Below are 27,884 nucleotides of genomic sequence, written 5' to 3' on the forward strand. Positions count from 1 at the left end.
AACTCCACACAATTCCCACCACTGGTATCCCACCACTCTGTATCCCACCCCCTCCCTTGATAGCTTTCCTATTATTTTACTTTCTGGGAGTATGGGCCCAAGGCCACTGTGGGATGCAGAAGGTGGAAGGTATGGCTTCTGTAATTTTTTCTCCACTGAACATGGGCGTTGACAGGTCAATCCATACTCCCAACCTGTAGAGGTAGGTTCTTACTGTTTTCTTTCTCTCAGATTCGCTAAGCATTACTCTTGGTATCTCAGTTTTATCCTCCTTTTTTTTTTTTAACCAGGCCACTGCTCAGTTCTGGCCTATGGTGGTGCCAGAGATTAAACCTGGAACCTCAGAGCCTCAGGCTCGAGAGTCTTTTTTACATAACCACTGTGTTGTCTCCCTCAGTGACCTCAGTGATACTAAACTGGGACAGGAAAGAAAGCAGATCCACCTGGAACCTTTTATTTTTTTCATTTGTAATATCACCTTATTGAGGGAATGTAATTTACATAGTTGTTGTCATGAAGGTATTATTTCCACATTTACCTGGGTAATGTTTTTCAAATACCCAATTTCAGTCTGTGCAGAGTGTGTGTTGTATGTGTGTGTGTGGGGGGGGGGGAGAGGGAGAGAGAGGATGTGCACACATAAATACAAGTACTCCGAATAAGTCTAAGAAATCAGTAATGAACCGTGGATGTCCCAGGTTCAGCCCTGGTACCACGATAATCCAGAGCTCAGTAGGAAGAGTATAGACCGCAAACATTGCTTGGAACCCCAACTCTCTAGAGCCCTACCCAACGAGGCCAAGATAGAAACAGGCTGGGGATATGGATTGACTGGTCAATGTCCATGTCCAGCAGAGAAGCTAGAACTTATTCCTTCTGCACTCCAAAAAGAATTTTGGTCTATACTCCCAGAGGGGAAAAATGTTAAGGGGAATGATCAGAGGACTCTGAACTCCAGTTCTACCAGGATCAGAATGTTTGTGACCAGGAACCTTTGTTTTTATACCAATACTGAGAAGGGAAGAGAATCTGGAGAATGCCTGAGGAAGTTGGGTGCCATTTCTCTTATCTGAGAGGAAAGAGGGGAAAAAAAGAACGCTGGAAGTTGTAATAGGTGTAGGGGGGTGGGAAAACAGAACTGTGGTGGTGGGAATGGTGTGGAATCATACCCTCATCTTATAATCTTATAAAGCACTACTAAATCACTAATGAAATTTTTTTTTAAGTTATCTGCATGCATAGTGGTAGCTGTGTTTGTCATATATATTGTCATCAGGGATTTGCTGCTTTGGGTTGACTTTTTCAGACTGATAGATGATTGATTCATGAGAGAGAGAGACAGAGAGACAGAGAGACAGACAGACAGACATAATCTCACCAGTGTGGTAGGGGCCAGGCCCAGACCTGGGTCATGTGCATGGTAAAGTAGACTGTTTCTCCAATCCTTCTTGTCAGATTTTTAAAAACTCAAAGCCAAATTGAAAGAAATAAGACACACAGTTACATCTGGATTTTAGGTAAACAATGACTATTATTTAGTACTTTGTACTTATCCCACTGTTCCTATCTGTCAGCATTTGACACATCTTTTCTTCTACCCCACTGAAAGCTTTCTGTCTCTGGTGGAATCCTTCAGAGTCCTGGAGGAAACTGGCCGTCTGTCTCATTGAAATAAGTATAGAATGACAGGCCCAGAAAACATGTTTGTAGCAAATGAAGTGTGGGGACTGGAAGTTGTGTGAAAAGGTTCACATGGCATCTGACAGATGTGGGCAGATGGGCAGAGTGAGCTAATCCTGATCATCTCTTTGCTGGTGGTTTGTTGATGGAAGAGATACTGTTACTATTTGACCAATGGAATCCCCAAAGAGATGATTGCCGCGGAGGAAGCTGACATGATGGTTCGGATTTTGAAGCTGATTTCCTACACACTACTGAAAAGTCCCCCTCTGGAACCTCTGATAACGGCCCTCACAGAGGAGAAAGAACAGGACTATTACAGAAGCATCATGAAAAGCATCGGTAAAACTTCATTTAACTTTTCATTCTCTCACCATGCCCCACCCTGTCACTTAAATCTGTACCAGCATTTTCCACACTTTACCATGCAAGCATATAACCCCAGGGAGTTTAGTTATGATGCAAGTTCTGACTCAGTACACAGCACATAGCAAAGGACCTGAGATTCTGCATAACTAACTAAGACCCCAGGTGATGCAGATGGTTCCCCAGGATAAAACTCTGAGTGGTTGGGAGTCGGGCGGTAGCGCAGTGGATTAAGCACACGCAGCGTGAAGTGCAAGGACCGGTGTAAGCATCCCAGTTCGAGCCCCTGGCTCCCCACCTGCAGGAGACAGGCAACGAAGCAGGTCTACAGATGTCTGTCTTTCTCTCCCCTTCTCTGTCTTCCCCTTCTCTCTCCATGTCTCTCTGTCCTAACAACGATGACATCAGTAACAACAATAATAACTACAACAACAATAAAAAAAACAAGGGTAACAAAAGGGAAAAAATAAATATAAATTTAAAAACAACAACAACAACTCTGAGTGGCCAAGTTACACAGATCTTTTAATCTAGCCTAAGATCTACCTACCCCCTCAAGAATTTTTCTGTCTGCAACCTTTGGCAGTCACCCATCTCCTGCATTCAGAGCACTGCTTGGCTCGACTTTCAGTCAGCCTGCTTTGAAACTTCTCCCATGCCATTCTTTCTCTACTATCCCTTAGCCCCCAGCATCGTCATTGTATTTCTCCTGAGTCTTGGCTCATGTATTAGACAATTGTTAATTCTTTAATGGTCGAGAAACTGTTGATTCTCACTCTTCTGTCTACTTGGCCCTATGGCTCAAGCACACTAGGTCTTTGGGAAGTGTTCGCTGACCGTGAGTCATATGAGAAGCATCAGAATGTTGTATTAGTTCCCTATCTTCTAATTTTATGTAGACAGCAGTTATCTATATCAGGTCTAGTATTTTTTTATTTGCTAATTAACTTTTTTGTTATTGTTGTTACTGGGGCCCCACCACTCCATGCCAACTTATCACACGCAGTGCATCAAGCCTTGTTTATCTTCTCTCTATCTCACCTTACCTGGTTTAACCCCTATTCTTCTCTCAAATGCCTTTGGGTAATTAAATGCCTGCATCAGGAGACTAAGTATCTTGACCTTTATGTATCTGCATCAGTTCTTGTCATACCAGCCCCCTACCATAGGGGCAAGCTGACCTTTAAGAAACCTGTAATTTCTGACGTATTTGAAAAATGTTCTTTTTTCTATATATACCCAAGGCCACCCGTGAATAAATCAAGTGTTTGTACCAAAATACTCCCCGGTGTCTCCTTTCTGATCTCTGGGCCCCTTAGAACCAGAGAGGGAGAATTGGTAAACTTACCTTCCTGGCTGGAGTCACTCCATGTGAGCCCCAGCAAGGAGGAGGAAGAAGGAGGAGGAGGAGGGGGAAGAGAAGGAGAAGGAGAAGGAGAAGGAGAAGGAGAAGGAGAAGGAGAAGGAGAAGGAGAAGGAGAAGGGAGAGATCAGTACCAAGCTTTCACCCAGTGCCGTAATACTCCCAAGTGGTGTACGGGGCCCTTGAATCTGCGTCATACATACAGCAAAGCAGGTGCCGCCCACGTGAGCTATGTTACTCTCCCTTAATGAGCATGAGTGGCTGCCAGCATCACGACTCCGCATCTCCTATAGAGTAGAACCAAAGTCATAATGATAAAACATGTAAACTCCCTCGAATTCTTGCTTCAACCAACTTCTCCAATACCTTATACCTGATATTTTTACCACGGAATAACATATAGCTTCTTGAGTATATGCTAGAAAAGTCACAAAATTACACTTCTTCACATGCGGTTGCTCTTTTCGCAGTGTTCTTCCCTTTGTAAATTAAAATTTTTTATTTACTTTTACTTTTTTTTTTTCCAGAGCACTGCTCAACTGATTTGTGGTGGTACAAGGGATTGAACCTAGGACTTTGCAGCCTTAGACATGAAAGTCTTTTTTGTATAACCATTATGTCATTTCCCCCTTGCTTTTCCATTCTTATCTTCTGCAAATTCTTACTAATTCTTTGTAACTCAGCTCAAACATTACTTTTTTTCTTCTTCTTTTGCCTCCAGGGTTATCGCTGGTTTCGGTGCCTGCACCACAAATCGACTGCTCCTGGCAGCCATCTTTTCCATTTTTGTTGTTGTTGTTGGATAGGATAGAGAGAAGTTGAGAGAGGAGGGGAAGAGAGAGAGAGGGAGAGAAAGATAGACACCTGCAGACCTGCTTCATCGCTTGCAAACAACCCTCACTGCAAGTGGGGGAGCCCGGAGCTCGAACCGAGGTCCTTGTGCTTGTCCTTGTGCTTCTTACTATGTGTGCCTTAACCTGTGCTACTGCCTGTCCCCTTCAAATATTACTTCTTCAGGGAAGCTGTTAGTGAAATTATTTTAAATATGTAACATATTTGGCCATTAATTTGGTCATGTATAAATATCTGATGGAGGGGTGACAAGATAGCTTACCTTTGAAGATGCTTAGTCGGCCATACCAGTGACTCAGTGACTCTGGTTCAAGCCCAGCCCTCGTCACAGAGCTTAGGTGCTGTGTTGTCTTTCCCTTTCTCCTTCTTTCTTTATATCTGTAAAAGTTGACTGGGACCAGTAAAGACTTGATGACAACAAAAAATTAATAATAGATTTTATTTTATTTTATTTTTATTTTTTTTATTTTCTTTTTTTGCTTATTGGATAGAGACAGCCAGAAATTGAGAGGACGGTGGAGATAGAGAGGGAGAGAGAAAGAGAGACACTTGCAGCACTGCTTCACCACTCGTGAAGCTTTCCCCATGTAGGTGGGGGCCAGGAGCTCGAACTCAGGTCCTTGTGTACTATAACATGTGCGCTCAACCAGGTGCACCACCACCCAGCTCCAAAATTAATAATAGAAATATCTGATAGTACCATCCATTGTGTAGATCTTTGTATAATATTTTGGTGTAAAAAAGACCAGAAGGTGGGGTCGACCGGGTGCAAAGTGCAAGGACCGGCAGAAGGATCCTAGTTTGAGCCCCAGGGTCCCCACCTGTAGGGGGGTCGCATCCACAAGCAGTCAAGTAGGTCTGCATGTGTCTATCTTTCTCTCCCCCTCTCATTTTCTCTCTGTCCTATCCAACAATAAAGACAGCAAATAACAACAACAACAATAAAACAACAAGGGCAACACAAGGGAAAAATGGCCTTCAGGAGCAGTGAATTCAAGTGCAGGCACCAAGCCCCAGCAATAACCTAGAAAAAAAAAAGAAAACACCAGAAAGATAGCTTGTTAGGTAGAGCACCTGCGTATGTGCAGAGCAGGTTCAAGCACCAAAGGGGAGGTAGTATGACAACAGAGGAAACTCCAGTGTTTATGTTTCTGTTTCTGTCTCTGAATAGATTAATGACCCCAAGTGGTGAAATTACACATGTACAAGGCCCTACTTACACACACACACACACACACACACACACAGACACACACACAAATTGGTGTGAGAAATCAATGATTAATGAGTATCCGCAAATGCTAGTTCATTTTCTGATAGGCAGTGACACAGAAGCTGAGAGGGGGAAACACCACAGCACCAACGCTTCCCTCAGCACAGTGGCAGTGGGGGCTAGGCTTGGACCTGGGCTATGCACGTGACAGAGTCCACTACCCATCTGGACTGTCCTGCTGGCTCAGTGCCTTTATATTCCAAGTGCAGAAGCTAACTGCTAAGCGTTTGCTCTCTCGCTTGTAGTTGATTACATCCTCATGGACCCAGCGGAGAAAAGCAGACTCTTCATCAAGAGCATCCCCCATGTGTTTCCTCAGAGGGTGATCCGGGCCCCCGTGCCCTGGCATGGTGTCTACATGAATGCCAAGAAGTGGAACGAGGAGCATCTGTACACAGTGAACCCCATTATGCTTAGCCTGAAGAAACTGTGGTCTTCAGAGTAAGAAATGCCCCCCTTTCCTTTTCATTCTCCTTCTCGACTGCTTCTCCACACAATAGCTGATGCAGGGTCCAAGGGGAGTCGCCTTGCTCTTGGAGTGAAGTGACAGAAATCCTAGGCCCAAAAGTGTATATGATGGTAAATGACAACTCCCACAAGATGAGGTCACCTCTCACCACCATCCTGCCCCCACCTCCCCTCAGCTTCCTGGGGCCAGTGCATAACGTTCAGGGCTGGTCTCTCAGCTCTGGAGCCTACTGGCTAAGAGCACAGTCTTGGCTGTAGCTTGTGTGGGTCCACATCTTAGCTCTGCTGCTTCGTAGTTGGTCTGAGTTTGCCACGTCACCTCTTCGTGCTTTGTTTTCCTTCTGTGTGACACAGAAAAACTCTTCCTGATGACCAGGAGATAGCTCACCTGGTAGAGTGCATACTCTGCTATTTACAAGGACCCACGTTTGAGCACCCAGCCACCACATAGGAGCACCATGCAAGGGGGAAACTTCATGTGTGGTGGAGCAGTGCTATGGGGTCTTCTCTCCTCTCTATCTCTCACCCTCTACTTAAAAAAAAGAAAAAAAAAAAAAAGGAGTCTGCCAGAAGTGATACAATTATTTGGTGTGGTAGAGCCACAGTGAAATACTGGTGGGGAAAAAAAATGCCCTAATTCCTACTTTATTGGGCTGATGGGAAGTATAGATAACTTATTTCATGCAAAGTGCTTACAACAGTGCCTGCTATAGGTGCCCAGTGTTACTAAGTCATTACCTCCATTCTGAATTTTATCACACTGTTATAGTTGTTGTGAGTATCCTTGTCTCTTCTTGGCTTAGCAGATCCATGGGGACTTGGGTCTTAGTCCTTTATCAAACTTGAGCACCAGTGCAGGGGTGACACAGAGTTCCTTCGTTACACTAGCCAACGAGTCACAGAGAGTGTAGGAATCTAAAGATGACAAGAATCTTTTTTTTTTAAATTGATACACAATTCAGAGCCAGGGAGAGAGCACAAAGGTAGTTTAAGCCTGAGGCCCCATGTGCCAGAGTTTACGAGTATTCTAGTTTCTCTTGTCTTTCACGAAAATAAATCAAAAATTTTTAAAGTTCCATAATTCATCTACAATAAAATTCACAAGGCGGCCAGGCAGGGGCACACCTGGAACTTTTTTTTTCCTTCTCTCTCGACAGATTTAGAAACCTCAGGTTTGTTCGCACAGCAGAATTACTGGCAGGAACGTTGCCTCTGCAGCCTTACGAATATAACAGTGTGATCCAGCAGCATTGCATGGAAGCACGTCAAATTCTTCTCAACAAGTCAGTATCTGGCTCAGAACAGGACTCAGAAAGGGGCAGCTTCACAGTACCCACCCCCGAGACTGAAAACTCCCTCAAGTGAAAAGCTGGTTTCTAGCTTGGAGGTCACATGAAATTTGCTGCCTTCTTGCTGACAACTTTATCCTCTTCCTTCCGGCTCCTGCCCCTCAATAGCCCTTGTGCTTCCCCAGGCCCATTGTTCTATCATCCACATCCGGAGGTCCCTTGCCTTTTCTTTTAAATATGGTGCCTAATAGAAAGAAATAGAGAGAGCAAGAGAGATGTGTTCTGAGAGGTGGCACAGTGGATAAAGCATTGGCCTCTCAAGCATAATACCTCAAGCATCTTGAGTTCAATCCCTGGCAGCACATGTACCAGAGTGATGTCTGATTCTTTCTCTCCTCCTATCTTTCTCATGAATAAATAGATAAAATCTTTTTAAAAGTATTTGTTTATATAAAGAGAGAGGGGGAGAAAGAGAGAGAGAGAACAAAGTGAGTGGAGCTTCAGGGATGGTAGAGCAGACCTTTGCACATCTACTCTTTTTCTCATAAAAAAATAAAATTGGGGAGGCCCGCCTTGCTGTCCAGAGAGAGGTGATACTAAGAGGACTTCTTGGAGTTTGCATCTCTTAGTTGAGTGCTTTCGTGTTGTGTTCCTCCCCTCCCAACAGGTGGATTCCTACCTGTGCCCATATTTTTACCTCTCAGAAGCAGCAGTGGGTCCACTTTGCTCCCAAGAGCGAATATGACTCTTCTCAGAACATTGAGGAATATTTTGCATCGGTTGGATCCTTCATGTCACTCCAACTCAGGGAGTTGGTCATTAAGTCTCTTGAGGACCTTGTTTCCTTTTTTATGATACACAAGGTAAGTAAGGGAGTAGCAGTAGGCTCTTCTGAGGTGACTAAGCCAAAGGAAGTAGAATTAGGATGCCGTTATATAAGTTCTCAGCTCTGTGCCGGATCATCAGGTAGAAGTTTTCATTTGTAACCACCTCAGGTAGTGTGTGTTAAATTTATAACAATGCGGGACCAGGCAGTGGCACACCTGGTTAAGTGCTCACACTACAGTGCACAAGGACCTAGGTTCAAGCCCCTGGTCCCCACCTGCAGGGGGGAAAGCTTCACAAGTGGTGAAGCAGGGCTGTAGGTGTCTCTCTGTCTCTCCCCTTCCCCTCTCAACTTCTCTTGGTCTCTAACCAATAATAAATAGAAATATTTTTAAAAGATGTTTAAATTGATTAAAATGCTTTTTTAAAAAAAGTTGCAGCCAGCTTTCCTACGGTAAGAAATACTAAGCTGGTAGAAATCTACAGAAGTAGAAAAATTATTAAGAAAATCGAAGAGAAGATTAAATAAAATAGAATGTATGCCTCTTATGGTGGGTGGGGCAGGGTACACAGCTTTAATATTTACAGAAAAGTGTTGAGGGCAGGCATAGATAGCATAATGGTTATGTAAACAGACTCTCCTACCTGAGGCTCCAAAGTCTCAGGTTCAATCCCCCAGCACCACCATAAACTAGAACTGATTAGTGCACTGGTAAAAAGAAGAATTTTAAATCATAAAAGGATTGAAAAGATTCAGCTTGTGGCTGGGGAAATAGCACAACTGGTAGAGCATTAGACATAAATGCCTGAGGTTCCTGGTTCAATCCCCAATCCCAAGAGTACCAGAGTATCTGTGCCCCTCTTTTTGCCTCATGTGAAATTCTCTCTTATATGTAACAAAGGAAAATAAACCTAGGGAAGAAGGAAACAAAGAAAGGAGGAGAGAAAGAGGTAGAGGGTTTGACTTAAGAATTATATGGATAAATCGAGTAAAATGAGTCAATTTATGCTAAAAGATAAAATTGAATTCTTATTGGTGAACTTAATGTAGTATAGACAGACATGAATTTAGGATGATGTACACTTAAAACTTATATGTTAATTAAAACTATCATGGTGGGGGTGGGCGGTGGCGTACTGGGTTAAGCGCACATACTATGAAGCGCAAGGAACCGTGCAAGGATCCTGGTTCGAGCCCCTGACTCCTCACCTGCAGGAGGGTTGCTTCACAAGCAGTGAAGCAGGTCTGCAGGTGTCTATCTTTCTCTCTCCCTCTCTATCTTCCCTTCCCCTCTCAATTTCTCTCTGTCCTCTCAAACGAACAAACCAAATGTCCACCACTGAGCCTCAGTGATAATCCTGGAGAAAGATATATATATAGGGGGTCAGAAACTAGCTTATCCGGGAAAAATGTGTTCCTAGTCATACATGAGTACTGGGTTGGAGCCCCAGTACCACATGGAAGCACCAGAAACAGTACCAGGAGGAACCTTCATGGATGGTGAAGCAGCAGTGCTGTGGTGTCTTTCGCTCTTCTCTCTTTCTCTTTGTCTCTCCTTCACTCTATCTGAAATAAAGAATAAAAACTGCCCCAGTAACACTATGCACATATATAAGACCCTGGGCTCATTGCCTAACACAGAATTTTTAAAAATCAGGATATAAGGATTTCCAGGCAAAGCCAATATATTGAATTAGGAATAAATATATTGCTTTAGGAAGGGTGAAAAGGATGAGCTAGGAGGACTAAACTACACCTAGCTTATTTAAAATCTGAGCAGTGTTTGATACTCCATTCATTTCCTTTTCTGGTGCTCATGTCATAGTATGAATGGGTATGATTTATTGCCTTGATTTTATGACAGTTACCATGTCTTATGTTTCCATGTCTTATGTCTTATGAAGGGTGGGAATGATTTTGAAGAGCCATACAAAGAGATGGAGTTCTTTATGCCTCAACTCATCATGATCAAACTTGATGTCAGTGAACCCAATATCGCCTTTAATCCGACTTTTGATAACTGTTGGCAATTAATATATAATTCTTTCTTGGAAATTATTGACAACTCTAAGGGAATCCCCAAGGTACAGTATTTACTCAATCATTCACTTGTATTTTTATTTATTTACTGAATGAAATACATTTAAAATGTTTATTGTACAAGGCTCAATGGGTAAACTGTTCAGTTAGGAAAGTTTTGCTTTGGAACATATATTCTCAGTATTATTATTATTAATTATTATTATTATTATTTGCCCCCAGGGTTATCACTGGGGCTCAGTGTCTGCACTACAAATCCAGTGCTCCTGTGGTCATTTTTTTGGGGGGGGGATAGGACAGAGAGAAATTGAGAGGGGACGGGAAGATAGAGAGGGAGAAAGACAGACAGACACCTGTAGACCTACATCACTGCATATGAAGCATCCCCCCCTTACAAGTGGGGAACTCTGGGGGCTTGAACCAGGATTCTTGAACAAGACCTTGTGCTTAACCTGGTGTGCTACTGCCCGGCCCCCTATTCTTAGTATTCTTCAACCTGGAAAGAGGATTTAGGCCACATGCCATACATTTCAGCGATCTGCTTCTAGCTGGGGCACTTCGGTGACATAGTAGGATTCCCCGATGATGCCAACCTCAAAAGGGCAAATGTGTTCCAAGCCACATCCAACATGGTTTAGTGATCAGTTAACTCAGCCATTAACCATGAACTTGCCAAGGGTGCTCATCAAACTATCTAATTTAGTTCTTTTTTTTTTTCTTGTTAAACAGAGTAACTCTGCCTTATGGTGGTACAAGGGATTGAACCTGGGACTTTTGAGGCCTCAGGGATGAGAGTTTCTTTGCACAACCATTATGCTATCTACCCCTATGGTTCTTTTCTTTTCTTTTTAAATATTTATTTATTTATTTATTCCCTTTTGTTGCCCTAGCTGTTGTTGTAGTTATTGTTGTTGTAATTGATATTGTCGTTGTTAGATAGGACAGAGAGAAATGGAGAGAGGAGGGGAAGACAGAAAGAGGGAGAGAAAGAAAGACACCTACAGACCTGCTTCACCGCCTGTGAAGCGACTCTCTTGCAGGTGGGGAGCTGGGGGCTTGAACTGGGATCCTTATGTTGGTCCTTGTGCTTTGCGTGGCCACCTGTGCTTAACCTGTTGCGTTACCACCCAACTCCCTTATAATTTAGTTCTTACAGAGAAGTGATAGAGTTTCTATTCTTGGTCCAAACCACTTCTAGGACTGTGACTAGTCATATTCTAGTCATTTTATTGTCTTACTTTTAGTACTGGACAGGGCCGCCCCCATGAATGTGACTCTTTTTTTTTCCTTTTTTTAAAAAATATTTATTTATTCCCTTTTGTTGCCCTTGTTGTTTTATTGTTGCAGTTATTACTGTTGTTGTTATTGATGTCATTGTTGTTGGATAGGACAGAGAGAAATGGCAAGAGGAGGGGAAGACAGAGAGGGGGAGAGAAAGACAGACACCTGCAAAACTGCTTCACCGCCTGTGAAGCAACTCTCCTGCAGGTGGGGAGCTGGGGATTTGAACCCGGATCCTTATGCTGGTCTTTGCGCTTCATGCCATGTGCACTTAACCCACTGCAAATGTGACTCTTTTTACACTCCATCTTTGTCCGGTTCGCTCTTATTGTTCACTGGATTGCACATGTATCACTCTCTCCAGCCTCATGCATTTTGTATGATGCCTGAACGCTCTTAAAGCATGTATCATTGATCCTGTATGTAGAAGGAGCTCCAACAGGTCACAATTAGAATTGGAGTTTGTAGGGAGGCTGGTGAAACCAAACACGCCAGTTGACGTCGCTAGAGAACTCTCAGTTGAGGGGTTTGAACGCAGCCAAGCCTGGCTAACAGGAAAACTGAAAGTAGAGGAGGAAGGAAGAGGGAGCAGCTCTCCTCCAATCACCATTCATAGAGAGGAAATGAAAGAGAGGACCCTATAATTTGCAAGGATAATGTGGGGCTTGAAGACAGATAAAATACATAGATTTGATTTCTCCTTCACTGCTGCCGATCAGTGATTTCTGCAGGCAGCTGGGCTTGGAGAACTCAGAGCTGCTGAAGATGCTACTGCTAATAGCCCAGCCGGGGCTGAGAATAGATTTAGTGGGTTGAAATTCTCTGAAGACAGAGTCATGGGTCATGCTTTGTACCACGCTTGAAAAAGCTGGCCCAAGAGAATGCCAATGACTATCAGATTGTGAGCGAAGGCAGCCCAGGCTCAGAGTTCTTCATGCAGAGTCACCCATGGCCCTGACTTTACTTCTCAAACTGTTTTGGATAGGACAAAGAGAAATTGAGATAGGAGGGGAAGATAAAGAGGGAGAAAGACAGAAAGACAAGCACCTGCAGACCTGCTTTATCACTTGTGAAATGACACCCCCACACACACACACACACAGGTGGGGAGCTGGGACCTCAAACTGGGATCTTTGTGCTTCACATTATGTGTGCTTAACCCAGTGTGCCACGGCTCGGACCCCTGCAAAAGACTTTCTGTGCCCAAGGCTTCTAAATCACAGGTTCAATCCCCCATCCCCAGCACCACCATAAGCTAGAACTGAGAAGTGCTCTGGTTTTTTTTTTTTTTTTTTTTAAAAGACTCTTGAAAAATATTTCTCAAACGCAGAAAGGGAAAGCATGTTTATGAGAACATGACAAAAGGAAGCCGAAATCATTATTAGGAAATATCTGTCGGGGGGCGGGACAGAGAAATATATATATAGTCAAATACCAACTAAAATGGAAAGAGGTAAATTAGAGACATAAATGGAATAAGGTGGGAGGAACTTAAGGAAAACTGAAAATGGACTAACCAGAATTGAAATCAGCATGAGAAGCCATGTGGAGGCATAATTTTCATAATCAGGACATACATATGGACATATGTTAGAAAAAATGGGCAGGGGAATCGGGCAGTAGTGCAGTGGGTTAAGCGCAGGTGGCGCAAAGCGCAGGGACTGGCGTAAGAATCCGATTTGAGCCCCCGGCTCCCCACCTGCAGGGGAGTCGCTTCACAGGCGGTGAAGCAGGTCTGCAGGTGTCTGTCTTTCTCTCCCCCTCTGTCTTCTCCTCCTCTCTCCATTTCTCTCTGTCCTATCCAACGATGATGACAACAATAACTACAACAATAAAACAACAAGGGAAATAAAAGGGAATAAATAAATAAAAATGAAAAAATGGGCAGAAGATAGAGTAGCAAAGGGCATGTTTCATTCACTTACACAGTACTGAGTGAGCACTTTATACATGCCAAGCTCTCGTTACACTAGTGAAGAAGTCAGGTGCAGTTCAGTTCCTCTTGGGATGTGTCTCATGACAAGCCTACTCAACATTTTTTTCTTAAACCAGAACATTGCTCAGCTCTAGCTTCTGGTGGTGCTAGAGATAGAACATGAGACCTTGGAGCCTCAGACAGGAAAATCTGTTTCTAGAACCATTATGTTGTTTCCCCAGCCCTCACTCAGCGTTCTTTTAATTACACTGTGGTGAGTCTCGAGTGAGAAGCAAAGTTCAGACTGTGAATAGGGAAACCTTTTTCTACAATGGGACAAAAGGTAGCAGTAGTCTCTAAGGACTTGAGGCTTGAAAGTAGCAGGGGAGGGGTTAGGTGGTGGCACAGCTGGTTGAGTGCACATGTTACAATGTGCAAGGACCTGGGTTCAAGCCCCCCATCCCCACCTGCAAAGGGAAAGCTTTGTGAGTGGTGAAGCAGTGTTACAGGTGTCTCTCTGCCTCTTTCCCTCTCTATCTCCCCCTTCCCACTTGATTTCTGGCTCTCTCTAGCCAATAAATAAATATATAAGGAATACAAAAAATTTTTTAAATAAAGTAGCAGGGATTTGAAAGATAAGTAATTTGGGCAGGGGAGATAGCATAATGGTTATGCAAACAGACTCTCATGCCTGAAGCTCCTAGATTCTAGGTTCAATCCCCCGTACCACCATAAACCAGAACTGAGCAGTGCTGGTTGAAAGAAAGAGAGAAAGAAAGAAAGGGAAGAAAGAAAGGAAGAAAAGGAAGAAAGAAAGAAAGAGAGAAAGAAGGAAAGAAAGAAAGAGAAAGAAAGAAAGAAAGAAAAAGAAAGAAAGAAAGAAAGAAAGAAAGAAAGAAAGAAAGAAAGAAAGAAAGAAAGAAAGACTCAACAAAGGTATGTGTCTATGGAGGGGGAGAGTAGTAGTAAAGGGAACAACAGAGTGATTCCAGCAATGGTTCTAGCTGGTGTCTCTGGAAATGAATTCACTACAGAGGCTTTGTATTTTGTTGCCTTCTCTTGTCTTGTGTCTTGTGGATGGCTACAACATCCAAAAATGGTTTTCTACTCTTTAGGTAGAGTCTGTCCTTTTCCCAGAGCTGAAAGGATATGATCTGACCCTGAGAACTGTTGATGCCGAAGAAAAGCTTGTTTCTGATTTGGTGAATCAAACTTTTGAGGTATTTCAGAAAAATCAAGTCGGTCCCCTCAAGTAAGTTGCTATATAGTTTTCCTATCCTGTCATTTGGGCATTGATTTAGGGTCTTTTGTTGTTATTGCAGGAGTTCCACTGCTCTGGGCCCCCACTTTTTCAGATAGAAAGAAAAAAGGAGGAACATCAAGAGAGCTCACCTGGACGGTGCTCGTGTGCGTGACTCAGCTTCAAGCTGGTCCCCCACGCACTGGAGGAGGCTTCTGTGTTGTGGTGCCCTGCCCTTTCTCCCTCTGTCTGTGTTTCTCTCTCTCTCTCTCTCTCTCTCTCTCTCTCTCTCTCTCTCGTCTCCATGGTTATTGCTGGGGCTTGGTGCCTGCACTAGAATCCACTGCCCCTGGAGGCTATTTTTTTTTTCCCTTTTGTTGCCCTTGTCTATCGTTGTTGTTGTTACTATTCTTGTTGTCATTGCTGCCTTTGTTGTTGGATAGGACAGAGAGAAACCAAGAGAGATGGGAAGACAGAGAGGGGGAGAGAAAGACACCTGCAGACCTGCTTCACCGCTTGTGAAGCAACCAATTTGCACATGGGGAGCCAGGGGCTCAAACCGGGATCCTTACACCAGTCCTTGTGCTTCGCGCCATATGCGCTTAACCCGCTGCGCTACTGCCCGACCCCCTCTGTCTCTCTCTTTATGTGAAAAACGTTGACTCATGTGAGCAGTAATTAGAGTGATCACGCAATGTAGTTTCATTTCTTTCTTTTTTAAAGACAGAAACCGAGAGGCAGAGAGAGAATGAGAGAGACCACAACACTGAAGATTTCTTCAAGGTGGTGGTGGTGGGGGCTGGCTCAAAATTTTGCTATGCACATAGCAAAGCAGCACACTACCCAAGTGAGCCATCTTGCCAGCCCTACGATGTAGTATCTAAATACATATTTTGAGAGTGAAAGAGCTGTTAAAAATTACCATGGGAAGGGGGAAGGCTACCATGGGATAAGAGCTGTCCCAAGCAAGCCAGGATACAGACAGGGCATGGATACCGAAGCTCTAGGCAGTTGAGCAAGAACCAGGACAACAAAGGGCCATGGGTGAAAATCCTGGATCTGTCCGCAGCATCAGGAACAAACAGCTGAATCCATTTCTTGATGTGTATGCTTTTTTATGCACATATGACACCCTTTTGTAAAGATTAGAATGGGGCGGTGGGTTGCGGGTGTGTATTGTGTGGTAAGGACTCAAGGTCTGCGTGTGGTTGGGGGCTGGGTAAGTGTATGAAGGTGAGGGTGTGTGGCTGTGGCTGTCCTTGTCACATGCCCTTGCTACTTGCTGTTACATAAAAGAGGTCAGAGGGACAGGTGCCCAGAATCCCCCTGGCCACTGCAGGCTGGGAACCAGCACCTTCTACATTCCCCTTCCTGTCCTTTCCAATGACTTGGATGTTTACCATGAATACTTGTTACTGGGGATGTAGACTAAGGAACCAATAGGATTTGAGTAATAAAGGTGTTTTATTGAAAAAAAAAAAAAAAGGGGTCATTCACATCTTCCTTCCTTTCTCCCCCCCCCCCACATTTTCTTTTTTCTCTCTTTCTCTTTTTCTTTCTTTCTTTCTCTTTATTTGCCACCACAGTTATTGCTGGGGCTCAGTGCCAGCACTACAAATCCACTACTCCTGGTAGACATTTTCCTTTTTTGTTTTCCCCTCTGTTTTATTGGATAGGACAGAGAGAAACTGAGAGATATTGAGAGAGGAGGGGGAGATAGAGAGAGAGAAAGATAGACACCTGTAGACCTATTTCACTGCTCCTGAAGCTTCCCTGCTACAGGTGGGGAGCAGGGGCTCAAACCTTGTGCATTTGACTGGGTGCACCACTATCCATCCCCCCCCCCCCACATTTTATTTTTCTTCATGAGAGAGACCAGAATATGACTCAACTCTGGTGTAATGTGGCACTGGGTATTGAACCTAGGGCCTCTGGGCTCTCAAGCATGCAAACATTGTGTTCTAATATGTTGAGCCATTTTCATGGTGTTTGTTGACATTTTAGACCAGAAATATATGTTTTAGCCTTCTTTTTTTGTTGTTGTTGTTTACTTATAGCTCAGTCTTCATTTTCTTTCAATCTGATAACACAGAATTTTAATTTGACAGCACAGAATTTATGCCTGTTAGGCTTCTAGTGCATACTTAATATTTTGTTATTATCATCATCATCTTTATTTATTGGATAGAAACAACCAGAAATTGAGAAGAAGGGGGAGATAGAGAGGGAGAGAGACAGACACCTGCAGCCCTGCTTCACCATTCATGAAGCTTTCCCCCTGCAGGTGGGAACCAGGGGCTTGAACTGGGTCCTTGTGCTTTGTAACATGTGCGCTCAACCAGGGGCTAGTACTGCCACCTAGCCCCTCATGGTGACTATTTATCTATATCTCAAGCCTCTACATACATTCAGGCATTGTCACAAATAGGGGAGGGTCTTACTGAATGTCCTTAGACATAATTAGATGTCTTCTGAAGGCAAAAACATCTAGGATTGAGTGCTTCCGCTAATCTGATCTACTGTAAACCGTAGACTCAGATTTGGGAGCTCTGAACTCATGAGTTTAATTTAGGGATATTTTTAATATACAAAAAAAGATTTATTTGAATCCAAACTTCTGAATTTTCATTTTCTTGGACTCTCATATTTCTCTTTCCTGGCTTGGGATAATTTTTATGTTGTTGTCTCTATATATACCACTGTGTCTAATCTGATTTGGTGACATGTATCTCTGTGTTTGATTTTATTCTCTTTAATATGGAAGATACATAAATGTCTACAAAAAGTATGGTGATTTATTGAATGACTCTGCAGAGCAAAATGTCACCACATTCCTGTACGAACCTCATGAGATTGAGGATTTTGTGATGGTAGGAAATGCTACTTGATATTTCATATCTTGGTAACATTTGCTATAGACAGTCTAATGAGTTGTTAATGTCAGTACTACATGTATTATGTTCATCACTGAGCTAGACTGACGGGGGTGTGATTGGCGGGGCATGCATGAAAGCTAAAGGTCAATTAATATCTGGAATGTGTTCCATTCTGTAGGAGATTAATAATATAAAAAAGCGAAAGAATGAAATTGCATCCATGCACATTACCGTGCCTTTGGCCATGTTCTGTCTTGATGCGTTGGTTCTAAACTATGAGCTCTGTGAGCGAGCCCAAAGTCTTAAAGACCGTCTGATTCAATTTCAAGTGGATGTGAACAGGGACACCAATACCAGGTAACACCACTGCTTGCAGAGAAATTTGGCACAAATCAAAGGATGGGAGAATGACCAGGACTTGCGCTTTCTAGTAATGATCAGGTTGATGTTCAAGCTGTTTCTCTGTCAAAGTGGCTTGACAGAGAATTCCGATTCAGGCTAGAAGGTAAATGGCAGTGAGGAAACAACATGGGATTTGGAGTAGAAAAATGAAAAGCAACTTGAGATGTCCATCTCTGAGCCATCGGACTTTGTTTTATGTCCGCTGGCTTTATAGAGATGCTACTTCATGGGCATGGCTGACTCAGGTCACAGGCCCCTTCACAGGCCATTGAAAACAGATTTGGAGATTTGGAGTATTACAAGCACTCATTAAAGCTGCTTCTATATACAGTCTCCTGCTGTATCAGGTGGGGAGTCTGATGTTCAGTCTGATTTTTAAAAAAATTATCTTTATTTTGTTTATTGGATAGAAACAGCCAGAAATCAAGAGGGAAGGGGTTGATAGAGAGGGAAAGAGACAGAGAGACACCTGCAACACTACTCCACCACTCGCAAAGCTTTCCCCCTGCAGGTAGGGACCGGGGGCTCAAACCTGGGTCCTTGCACATTGTAACATGTGTGCTCAACCAGGTGTGCCACTACCCAGCCCTTGATGTTCAATCTTAAGCCCAATATTGCACCTACATTTTACTGGACTCTATGTTAGCCTAGGCATTTCTGGTTGTAAAAAAAAAAAAAAAAAAACCGGTAAAAATAGAAAAAGGGAATTGGGGGAATCCCGTGTTGGAAAGTTCAGAAATTGCTGTATTCAGACTCTGGGCACTGCAGTTGAGATGTAATAGGACTTTTATCTATTTATTTTTTTAGAAGACTTTTATTTTTTTAAGATTTTATTTATTTATGAAGATAGAAGGAGAGAGAGAGAGAAAGAACCAGACATCACTCTAGTACATGTGCTGCCGGGGATAGAACTCAGGACCTCATGCTTGAGAATCCAACACTTCATCTGCTGCGCCACCTCTCAGACCACAATATGACTTTTATTTATTATTATTATTACTTCACTCCAATTTGAAGTGTTTTAGTTTGTGGGTTCCAACAACTCCATTTTAACATCATCTCAGGCTCCTGTACAGTAGGAAGAATGTATCTCTTGCTCCAGCTGCCTCACAAAAGTCCTGTCCTATATGACATTGGTCTTGCTTGGCCACTGGTACAACACTAAACCAAACACCATGGTCAAGAGGATGACTTAGATCTGGGTGGTACTCCCTCTCAGTCAACCTCTCCTAGGTCATGTAACTTAGGAGAAGGAGAAAAAGGTCCCCCAAGAAGATTTTGGGTGTGACTAACTACCAGAAGAGGGAATATGGATATGGTCACAGTTCACTACTGTGCCTATTTGAAATTTACAAAATGTTAATAATGTTGCTGTGGATTAAACTTGAATCTAACCCATGGGAGGTAATACGGTCTATTTGTTGAAAATATGAATTTTGGAGTTATCTAACCAGGGTCACATCCTGACTGTAATCTACATGGCGTCACTTTCCTCCACTATAAAATGTAGAAATGGGCCTGGGAGATGTATAGGTCACTCCCCCTACCAGGCATGCAGCCCCAGGTTCCATAATCGGCATACCACTGGCAGCACTAAGGAGACTCCATGCACAGTCTAGCGGTTTGGAGGGTCTCTTGTCTCTTCTCTCTTCTCTTTGTCTTTCTTTTACCTTGAAGGATGTAGAATGAAAAAGAGTTGGTCTTGTAATATTGTGCATACACCATGCCACATAAAAACAACAAATAGAAGGGGGCTGGGTGGTAGTGCAGTGGGTTAAGTGCACATGGCATGAGGCACAAGGACTGGAGCAAGGATCCTGGTTTGAGCTCCGGCTCCCTACCTGCAGTGTATGTGTGTGTGTGTTTTGGGTCACTTCACAAGCAGTGAAGCAGATCTGCAGGTGTCTGTCTTTCTCTCTCCCTCTCTGTCTTCCCCTCCTCTCTCGATTTCTCTCTGACCTATCCAACAACAACAACAACAGCAGTGACAACAACAATAACAAGGGCAACAAAAATGGAAAAAAATGCCACCAGGAGCAGTGGATTTGTAGTGTAGGCACCAAGCCCCAGCGATAACCCTGGAGGCAGAAAAGAAGGAGGAGGAGAAGAAGAAGAAAGAGAGAGAGAGAGAAAAAAATAGAGATAATGATAGTCCCAATCTCCCACAATTATTGTGAGGAATAAGTTGATTAGTACATATCAAGTGATTAACATAGTAAAAGCTTGATATATGTCAGACATTATTATCCGTCGCTACGGCTAAAAATTGTGTGCGTGTAAATACTCTCCAGCAAGCCTTTGCAGGTAGAGAAAAATTAAAAACTGCTGTCCTAGACTCTAAATAGTAGTAATGTCTGTTTAGCACAATAGGCCTTATTATAAAGTTATTAGATGATGGTTTTGATGGCAGCAGTGGTGATGGTGGTTCTGATGCTAGTCCTTTCTTGCAGCATTTGCAATCAGTACAGCACAATTGCAGACAAAGTCAGCGAGATTCCTGCCAACACAGAGGAGCTGGTATTCCTCATTGAATTCTTGAAGAAATCTAGTGATGTCACTGTCTTCAGGCTCAGGAGGCAACTTAAGGATGCAGTTGAACGGCTAGAGTTCCTGATGGACTATGCAGACTTGCCCCGTAAGTCCGATGCCATATATATACATACAGATAAATATATGCATATCTGTACCTTTAGGGATAAGTAGTTTGGGTGAGGAAAGTTAGCAGACCTACAGCTAAATATCAGTATCTGGAGAACCATGAATCAATATTTTCCTATATGTGACAGGAAATAAATCCTCATTCTTAGCCACAGGAATTTGAATGAAAGGGACAAGAAAAAGAAACTTCCAAGGAACTTCACTAGTTCTTAGATCCCTTTCTTGGTGTTATTTCTGAAAAATAATCACTTCAAAAATACAGAATCCTTTTCATAAATAGTTAGATTTCATTCTCTATGATCTTAATACAACCCTACTTATGAAAAGACAATAGCAGTTTCTTTCATACGCCTGCATATCTGAAAAGAAATGGCCTGGCTCCCTTCTAGAGTTACTGGGTAATGTTAAAGTTTTTTTTATTTTTTAGTTTTTATTTATAAAATGGAAATATAGACAAGACTATAAGATAAGAGGTGTACATTTCCACACAATCCCCACCCCCAGAACTCCGTATGCCATCCCCTCCCCTGATAGCTCTCCTACTCTTTATCACTCTGGGAGTATGGACCCAGGATCCTTATGAGGTGCAGAAGGTGGAAAGTCTGGCTTTTGTAATTGCTTCCCCCATATTAAAGTTTTCTTAAGGACCAGATTCTAAAGGAAAATCTGATAGTTCTTCACAAAACAAGTGTCAGAACCTTCTGTCTAGAAATACTTGTGAATTACCTACTCACAATGTGTTGGGGGAGCAAAAATAAAAGAGGAGGTGGGGTGAGAGTAGTAAGAGACCCCTTATCCAGCCATCTACACATGACCTCTGCTTTCTTTTCACTGGGGCTCAGTGCCTGCACTATGAATCCACTGCTCCTAGAGGCCATTTTTTCCCTTTTGTTGCCCTTATTGTTTATTGTTATTATTATTATTGTCACTGTTGTTGCATAGGACAGAGAAAAATCGAGAGAGGAGGGGAAGACAGAGAGGAAGAGAGAAAGATAGGCACCTGCAAACCTGCTTCACCACCCGTGAAGCAATCCCCCTGCAGGTGGGGAGGCGGGGACTCGAACTGGTATCCTTAACTGGGCTCTTTACGCCGGTCTGTACACTTTGTGCCTTGTATGCTTAACCTGCTGCACTACCACCCAGCTCCCGACCTCTGCTTTCTAATACGTGAACACACTCACACAAGTCTCTCTCCTTAAATTCCCAAGTGCTCAGCGGGAACCCACAGTATTTTAATCACTCAGTCATAACCTGGCTTCCATGTCATCATTGCCATTTAATCATAAGTGAAACTGAGACTCATGTGGTGAAATAGCTCAGACTAGAACTGAATGTTTAACTCAGGTTTCTATTGTGCTGACCAGGGAAGTCAGTGGAGCATGTTAGTTAAAACATAGACTTGGGAACCTCGCCTCTCCAGAACCCTACCCCACTAGGGAAAGACAGAAACGGGCTGAGGATATGGATTGACCTGCAAATGTCCATGTTCAACAGAGAAGCAATTACCAAAGCCAGACCTTCCACCTTCTGCACCCCATAAAGAATTTTGGTCCATTCTCCCAGAGGGATAAAGAATAGGGAACCTTCCAAAAAATCAGGAACCTTCCAATGGAGGGGATGGGACGTGGAACTCTGGTGGGGAAACTATATGGAATTGTTCCCCTGTTATCTTATAATCTTGTTAGTCATTATTAAATCACTAATAAAAATAAAAATAAAATAAAGTATCCAAGGCCATCTTCAACTTTTCTTTAAAAAAATAACTTAGACTTTGGAGTTGATTCGACATGAAATTGAATTCTGTCTGTTGCCTTCTAGCAATATAACCATGATTACCTTCTAGCGGTGTGACACATGGTTTCATTTCCTTTGTTTCCTACCTGTAAAAATAAGGGTGATGGTACCATCCTCCCTCTAACCTGGTCCTTTGTGAGTGTTGGGTAAATACTGGATGTCATTCAACCATAACAGAGCCATCCATTCATTGTCTTCCCCATTATCCACTTCTGTTGAACCCTTCCTCTTTTGAATTAATCCCCTATGTGCTGATCTGTCATGAGCAGTGTCTGGAGTAGTCTGTATGTGTTTTACAGAAGAGGATATCAAATTGAACAGCACGCTCTTCCTCTGGCCAGACCAGATTGAAGATATCTTTGAAAACAGCCGAAACCTGCTTCTTAGCAAGAGAGATCAGGCAGAGATGGACCTGATTAAAAGGTACAGGAAAAGCCTGAAGTTGTCTTATAAGTGAACATAAGCATTAGAGCATGCTGATGGTGTCTGTTCCTGACTAGGGTCCCCCACAGCAATGCGTAGATGAGGGCTGAAGACTCTTGGTAGAGAAGGAGTTCCCTTGTGTTTTCCTCTAAAGGATGTTCCTTTTCAGCCTGCTTTATTATATTAATCCTTGCCTTCCCTCCCTGGCTAGAACAATGAGGTCTTAATGGTGCGGAAAGAACCAGAAAACAATAGTGATATGTAATAATGGCCTCACAATAATAACAGGAAAACTGTTGGCTTCCCAGGAAAGACCATAAATCTTTGAGATATTAGACAGGGATAATAAAGGCATGGTTGGAGGCTGGGAAATTGCCTCTTTTGTAGCTGGTCTTTTTCAGTGCTAATGTGACTATAATAATTTATCCATTATTTGTCAATTCAACTAGTATTTAATAAGTAATTTTACTATATGTGCTGTATTTTATTGCATATGTCTAAGTGTACTTGGTTGTTGAAGACAGACATGCTGAAAAACAAGACAATATCAAGTACAGTGGGCCACGCCATGTATTTGGTAAATGCACACACGTCTCAGCTTGTTACACTTTTAAAAAGAAACTTTGCAGACCCATATCCTCACACATGAATCTCCCAGTGCCCAACTTTTAAGTCCCATAATTCTGGTAAATACTCATAGGATAGATAAACAAGCAGGGATTGCTACACAGAATGGGATTTTTGAATGAATGAAAGGTAAACTCAAAACATGGCCTGTTTCTGCTCAGAAGCAACAGCAGAAATAACTGTGTGTGTCTACATTGTTCCTTATGATCCATAAGCCCATACAGATATACAGTTCTGTGACGTGCTCTGATTGCATACATCTTTTGCCTTTACAAATAGAAAATTTTAAATGTGACTGTATTATAATTATATGTACAACACATACATTTGCATATTCTATGGATGTTCAACGAGTATGCTTTTATATTATAATATTACAGTATTTCAGAAACTACTATGCTAAGAAATTTAAAACAATAATAATAGGAAGAGATAACTCGGCTGGTAGACTGTACACGTTTTGTTTTCAACTTCTGTTTCACTGTTCTGAAGAAATGTTGACTCGCGAGCGTGCTGTTGTCAGGAGGCAGAGTTACACATCTCCACAAAGTAGGCATCTGCCTCCCTGCTCCGCCAAGCCATCCTCCTCTGCCCCTTGAGCACCCACCTCTCCCCAGGTCTGCTTCAGCAGGCCACAGTCCACTGAGTTTTACCCTCATTTGTTTCTAAGGTCCAACCTATGGTATACAGTATTTGTCCTCTTTCAAGCTGCTTCCACTTAGTATGATCCTTTCCATTTCCACTCAGGTTGTATCAAAAGAGACAATTTCATGATTTCTTACACTTGAGTAGTGTTCCACTGTGTGAACATACCACACTTTATACTGGCCGTGCCTGAGGACATGGGCTTAAGCCTCCACGTTTGAACCCCTGGTACCACATGGGAGCACTGTTCATGGCATCAAGGGAAACCTCATGAACAGTGGCGTGGTGCTGTGTCATCTCCCCTCACTTTTCTCTCTCTCTCTGAGATTGAAAGGAGAAAAATATCTGCATAGAACATAGGAATGCATATTCATATAGCTAATGAATATATGAATAACATGAATACACATGCATGCATCTCATCTAGTACATATAATCTAATATGCATATACATTAATATACCCACATATATATAAATATATAAAATAAGCCTTATGTTCATGGTCACCTGCATGGAAAAAGATTTGGAAATGCTTACCCAGCAGTAGGTTCATAGCAGCCATCTCTGAACAGTAGGATTATAATAGATGTAGAGGCATATAAATGGATGGATGGATGGATGGATGGATGGGCGGACGGACAGATGGATGGACGGATGGAAGGATGGTTATACACTACACGTAGCTGCAGAATCAGAAGATAAATGCTCCTTCCAAGTTTGAATATGAATGATCAATACTTATAATTTGAAAAAGCCCCAAATTCAAATTCCAAACATGACTGGGATGTCTTTCCGTTCAGGTGCTCCGAGTTTGAATCGAAACTTGAGGGCTATAACAAGGAACTAGAAGGCTTTAGGAAACGTGAAGTGATGACAACAGAAGAAATGAAGAACAATGTGGAAAAGCTTCATGAGCTTTCAAAAAACCTCGAACAGGCACTAGTGGAGTTTGAGGTCTGGGGGTCTTGGATGGTCTGATGACTCTATTATTCTGTTTCTTCTATTCTTTGGGTTTGTACTTTCTTAACATCACCTATTGATAGATTGATGAGGTTCACTGGGACTTGCAACTACCTATTTCAACATTCTCACCAAGACAGCTTTTTTGTTAGTCATTGAGTACACAAAGAAGAAAGTGTATCTCCCCGTCTCTGTCTTCCCTGCCTCTCTCCATGTCTCTCTGTCCTATCTAACAACGACAACAATAATAACTACAACAATAATAATAAGTACAACAACAATAATACAACAAGGGCAACAAAAGGGAAAATAAATAATTTAAAAAACAGAAAAAAAGACATTGTAGTAGAATAACATATTACATTTATTATGTACAGTGTGCAAAAGACTTCATAAGTGATATGTCACTTAATGCTTATAACAAACCCTAGGAGTATGTACTGATTGATATTGTCCCTATTTGAAATGAAATATGGAAAACTAAGGTGAAGAGAAGCTAAGTAACTTGCCCTGATGGTCAACAGATGCAGGTACGTGGCACAGTGGAAGCACAGATGGTGGAGAAGGCAGCAAATGATCTGGAGTCTCTCCCAGCTAGGAGGTGGCAGAGGGACCTTCTCACTTGAGCACACACCTTATTTTCCTCTCTTGCTGTCCAAATAAATGAACAGCTGTCTTCTTCAACTTGGTTTTCACAATACTGAGGAGTATGCCATAGTGGCTTCTGGAGTTCAGGAGAACCATTCACCCAATAAATACCATCCCCTTTTTACCCTGCAGCTGATTAATAAGGAAGAGGAGTTATTGGAAAAGGAGAAAAGTACTTTCCCTCTTCTGCAAACCGTGATGACCAACAAAGTGCCTTATGAGCAGCTGTGGATTACGACCTATGAGTTCAGCATCAAGTCAGAGGAGTGGATGAACGGTATGCCGGTCTCCCTCTGCTGGGACAGAATGGACTGGGCTATTGGGTCCTCCTCAGCCAGTTCTGAAATCAGGTTTGGACTTCAGATTCTGGCTGGGTGTTTCATTAGATCCTGATACTTCATCAGCTGAGTCAATTAAGTCATTTAATTTTCATAATCAGCCTCCACTGTAGCTACTATTACCCCAATATTCTGCTGATATTTCTGGGGTTGAGCAAGTTCAGTCACATGCTCAAAGTTTTGCTGGCTCAGTAGAGAGCTTGTTTAGAGGTTCTAGCAGGGGAGCACAGCTAATTATAGACCCTCAGCTGAACACCAGTGCATCTCTGTTCAGGGAAGTCCGTCCTCTTTGACTGAGTGTGCAGCTCCGGGAGGGACGCACATGGAGCAGTGAGGGAGGAAGGGGATGCCCGCCTAGCCAGCCGGATCAGCTCGATCAGCCCTGGTGATCAATGTGGTGACAGGTGTCACAGCCAAATCCCCCTCACATCTGGCCAAGTAGAATTTTTCAGACCCAGACCGAACTCCAAAGCCAGTGCTTATCTCAGCAGCTTTGCCATGGAGGACACAATTCTAAGTTCAGGGGATCAGAGATGTGCGTGATAAGCACATCTTCCTTCCTTTTCACTGTTTTCTACTTCAGGACCCCTCTTTTCACTGAATGCTGAGGAAATCGCCGAAGAAATTGGGAACATGTGGAGGACAATATATAAATTGACCAAGACCTTAACTGATGTGCCTGCACCCAGGCGGCTAGCAGAGAACGTGAAGATGAAGATTGAGAAGTTCAAGCAGCACATTCCCGTCCTCACGCTTTCCTGCAATCCTGGAATAAAAGAACGCCACTGGCAGCAGGTTCCTATCCCTTCCTGTCCCCAACCCCACTCACTCCTTGGCCTGATAGCCCTTTGGAAGGCAGGGAAATGTTACTAGTTCAAGCTGTGGGAAAATGAGTCATTCTCAGAATATCTGACAGGAGGTCCACCTGAGACTGGGATTAGCGGTGAGGGCGAGAACCTTCTGAAAGAAGGGGGCAGCCAGGACATAACTACATGAACAGGTTGACCCCTCTTCTTTGGGGACTCCTTTGCCGGTGAATATTGTTCTAGCCAGTGGCCATGAGAGTGTACCTCACTTGCTTTTGTGAGCAAATGACTAGACTGTGCCCTAAAGGGTAATACTGATACTGAGCTGCATTACAAGAGTGAGGGGTCATCTTGGTGTATTCCTTGACCTAGGATATGCAGAAGAGAAAGTCACATCTCTCCCTTGGAATGCTTAGCAATTATCAGATGGTGCCTGCTTGGGCTGACTATGGTTTACATGTTGGCATCCAGCAGGCTATGCTCAGTTTTGCCCTCTGCCTTCAGTTTTCAGTTCTTTGAGTTTATCTGTGACAGTAATAAATATTCTCCTTAAAAATAGTTGGGATTTTTATAGACAACCAAGTGTGACAGTGTTATAACTGTGGTGTGAAAACCCTGCAGAGAGAAAGGAAAACTCGCAGTGTTTCTATAATAGTCATCACATTCAAGGGCTAAGTCATGGCCTTGAAATGGCCTCTGTCAGGCAGTTGTTCTGTGTGGAGTTAGAGTTGAAACTGGCAATTTGTGGGCAGAGATCTCTGACTTGACCTGGAATTCCCTCTCTCAGATCTGTATGCAGGACAGAGCACATTGTCTCTAGAAATATCCAGTTTCAGACCACACTCTTTTTTTTTTTTTTTAATAAACACTGATAAAACCATATAGAATAAGAGGAGTAAAACTCCACACAATTCCCACCACCAGAACTCCGTATCCCACCCCCTCCCCTGATAGCTTTTCTATTATTTATCCCTCTGGGAGTATGGACCCAGGGTCATTGTGGGATGCAGAAGGTGGAAAGTCTGGCTTCTGTAATTGCTTCCCTGCTGAACATGGGCGTTAACAGGTCGATCCATACTCCCAACATGCCAGAGCACTCTTAATCTTCTAAAG

General features: G+C 42.9%; 1 protein-coding gene across 4 annotated transcripts in view; it reads left to right on the forward strand.

Annotated features, from left to right (window-relative positions):
• DNAH3 (dynein axonemal heavy chain 3) overlaps positions 1 to 27,884 on the forward strand; it is a 175,842-nt gene that overhangs the window by 12,565 nt on the left and 135,393 nt on the right. For all 4 annotated transcript variants that reach the window (XR_009544967.1, XM_060172848.1, XM_060172849.1 and 1 more), the window contains exons 6-18: positions 1,833 to 2,022; positions 5,780 to 5,975; positions 7,160 to 7,285; positions 7,959 to 8,154; positions 10,022 to 10,201; positions 14,469 to 14,605; positions 17,358 to 17,463; positions 17,648 to 17,826; positions 20,322 to 20,506; positions 22,623 to 22,746; positions 24,820 to 24,973; positions 25,760 to 25,904; positions 26,549 to 26,760. Coding sequence is in view for 3 of the 4 variants with exons in the window: in XM_060172848.1 (XP_060028831.1) it covers positions 1,833 to 2,022; positions 5,780 to 5,975; positions 7,160 to 7,285; positions 7,959 to 8,154; positions 10,022 to 10,201; positions 14,469 to 14,605; positions 17,358 to 17,463; positions 17,648 to 17,826; positions 20,322 to 20,506; positions 22,623 to 22,746; positions 24,820 to 24,973; positions 25,760 to 25,904; positions 26,549 to 26,760 (2,130 nt within the window). In the remaining variant the exon portion in view is untranslated. The remainder of the gene's footprint in view (positions 1 to 1,832; positions 2,023 to 5,779; positions 5,976 to 7,159; positions 7,286 to 7,958; positions 8,155 to 10,021; positions 10,202 to 14,468; positions 14,606 to 17,357; positions 17,464 to 17,647; positions 17,827 to 20,321; positions 20,507 to 22,622; positions 22,747 to 24,819; positions 24,974 to 25,759; positions 25,905 to 26,548; positions 26,761 to 27,884) is intronic.

Source organism: Erinaceus europaeus, chromosome 15 (assembly GCF_950295315.1).
Source record: "Erinaceus europaeus chromosome 15, mEriEur2.1, whole genome shotgun sequence".
Classification (NCBI taxonomy): domain Eukaryota; kingdom Metazoa; phylum Chordata; class Mammalia; order Eulipotyphla; family Erinaceidae; genus Erinaceus; species Erinaceus europaeus.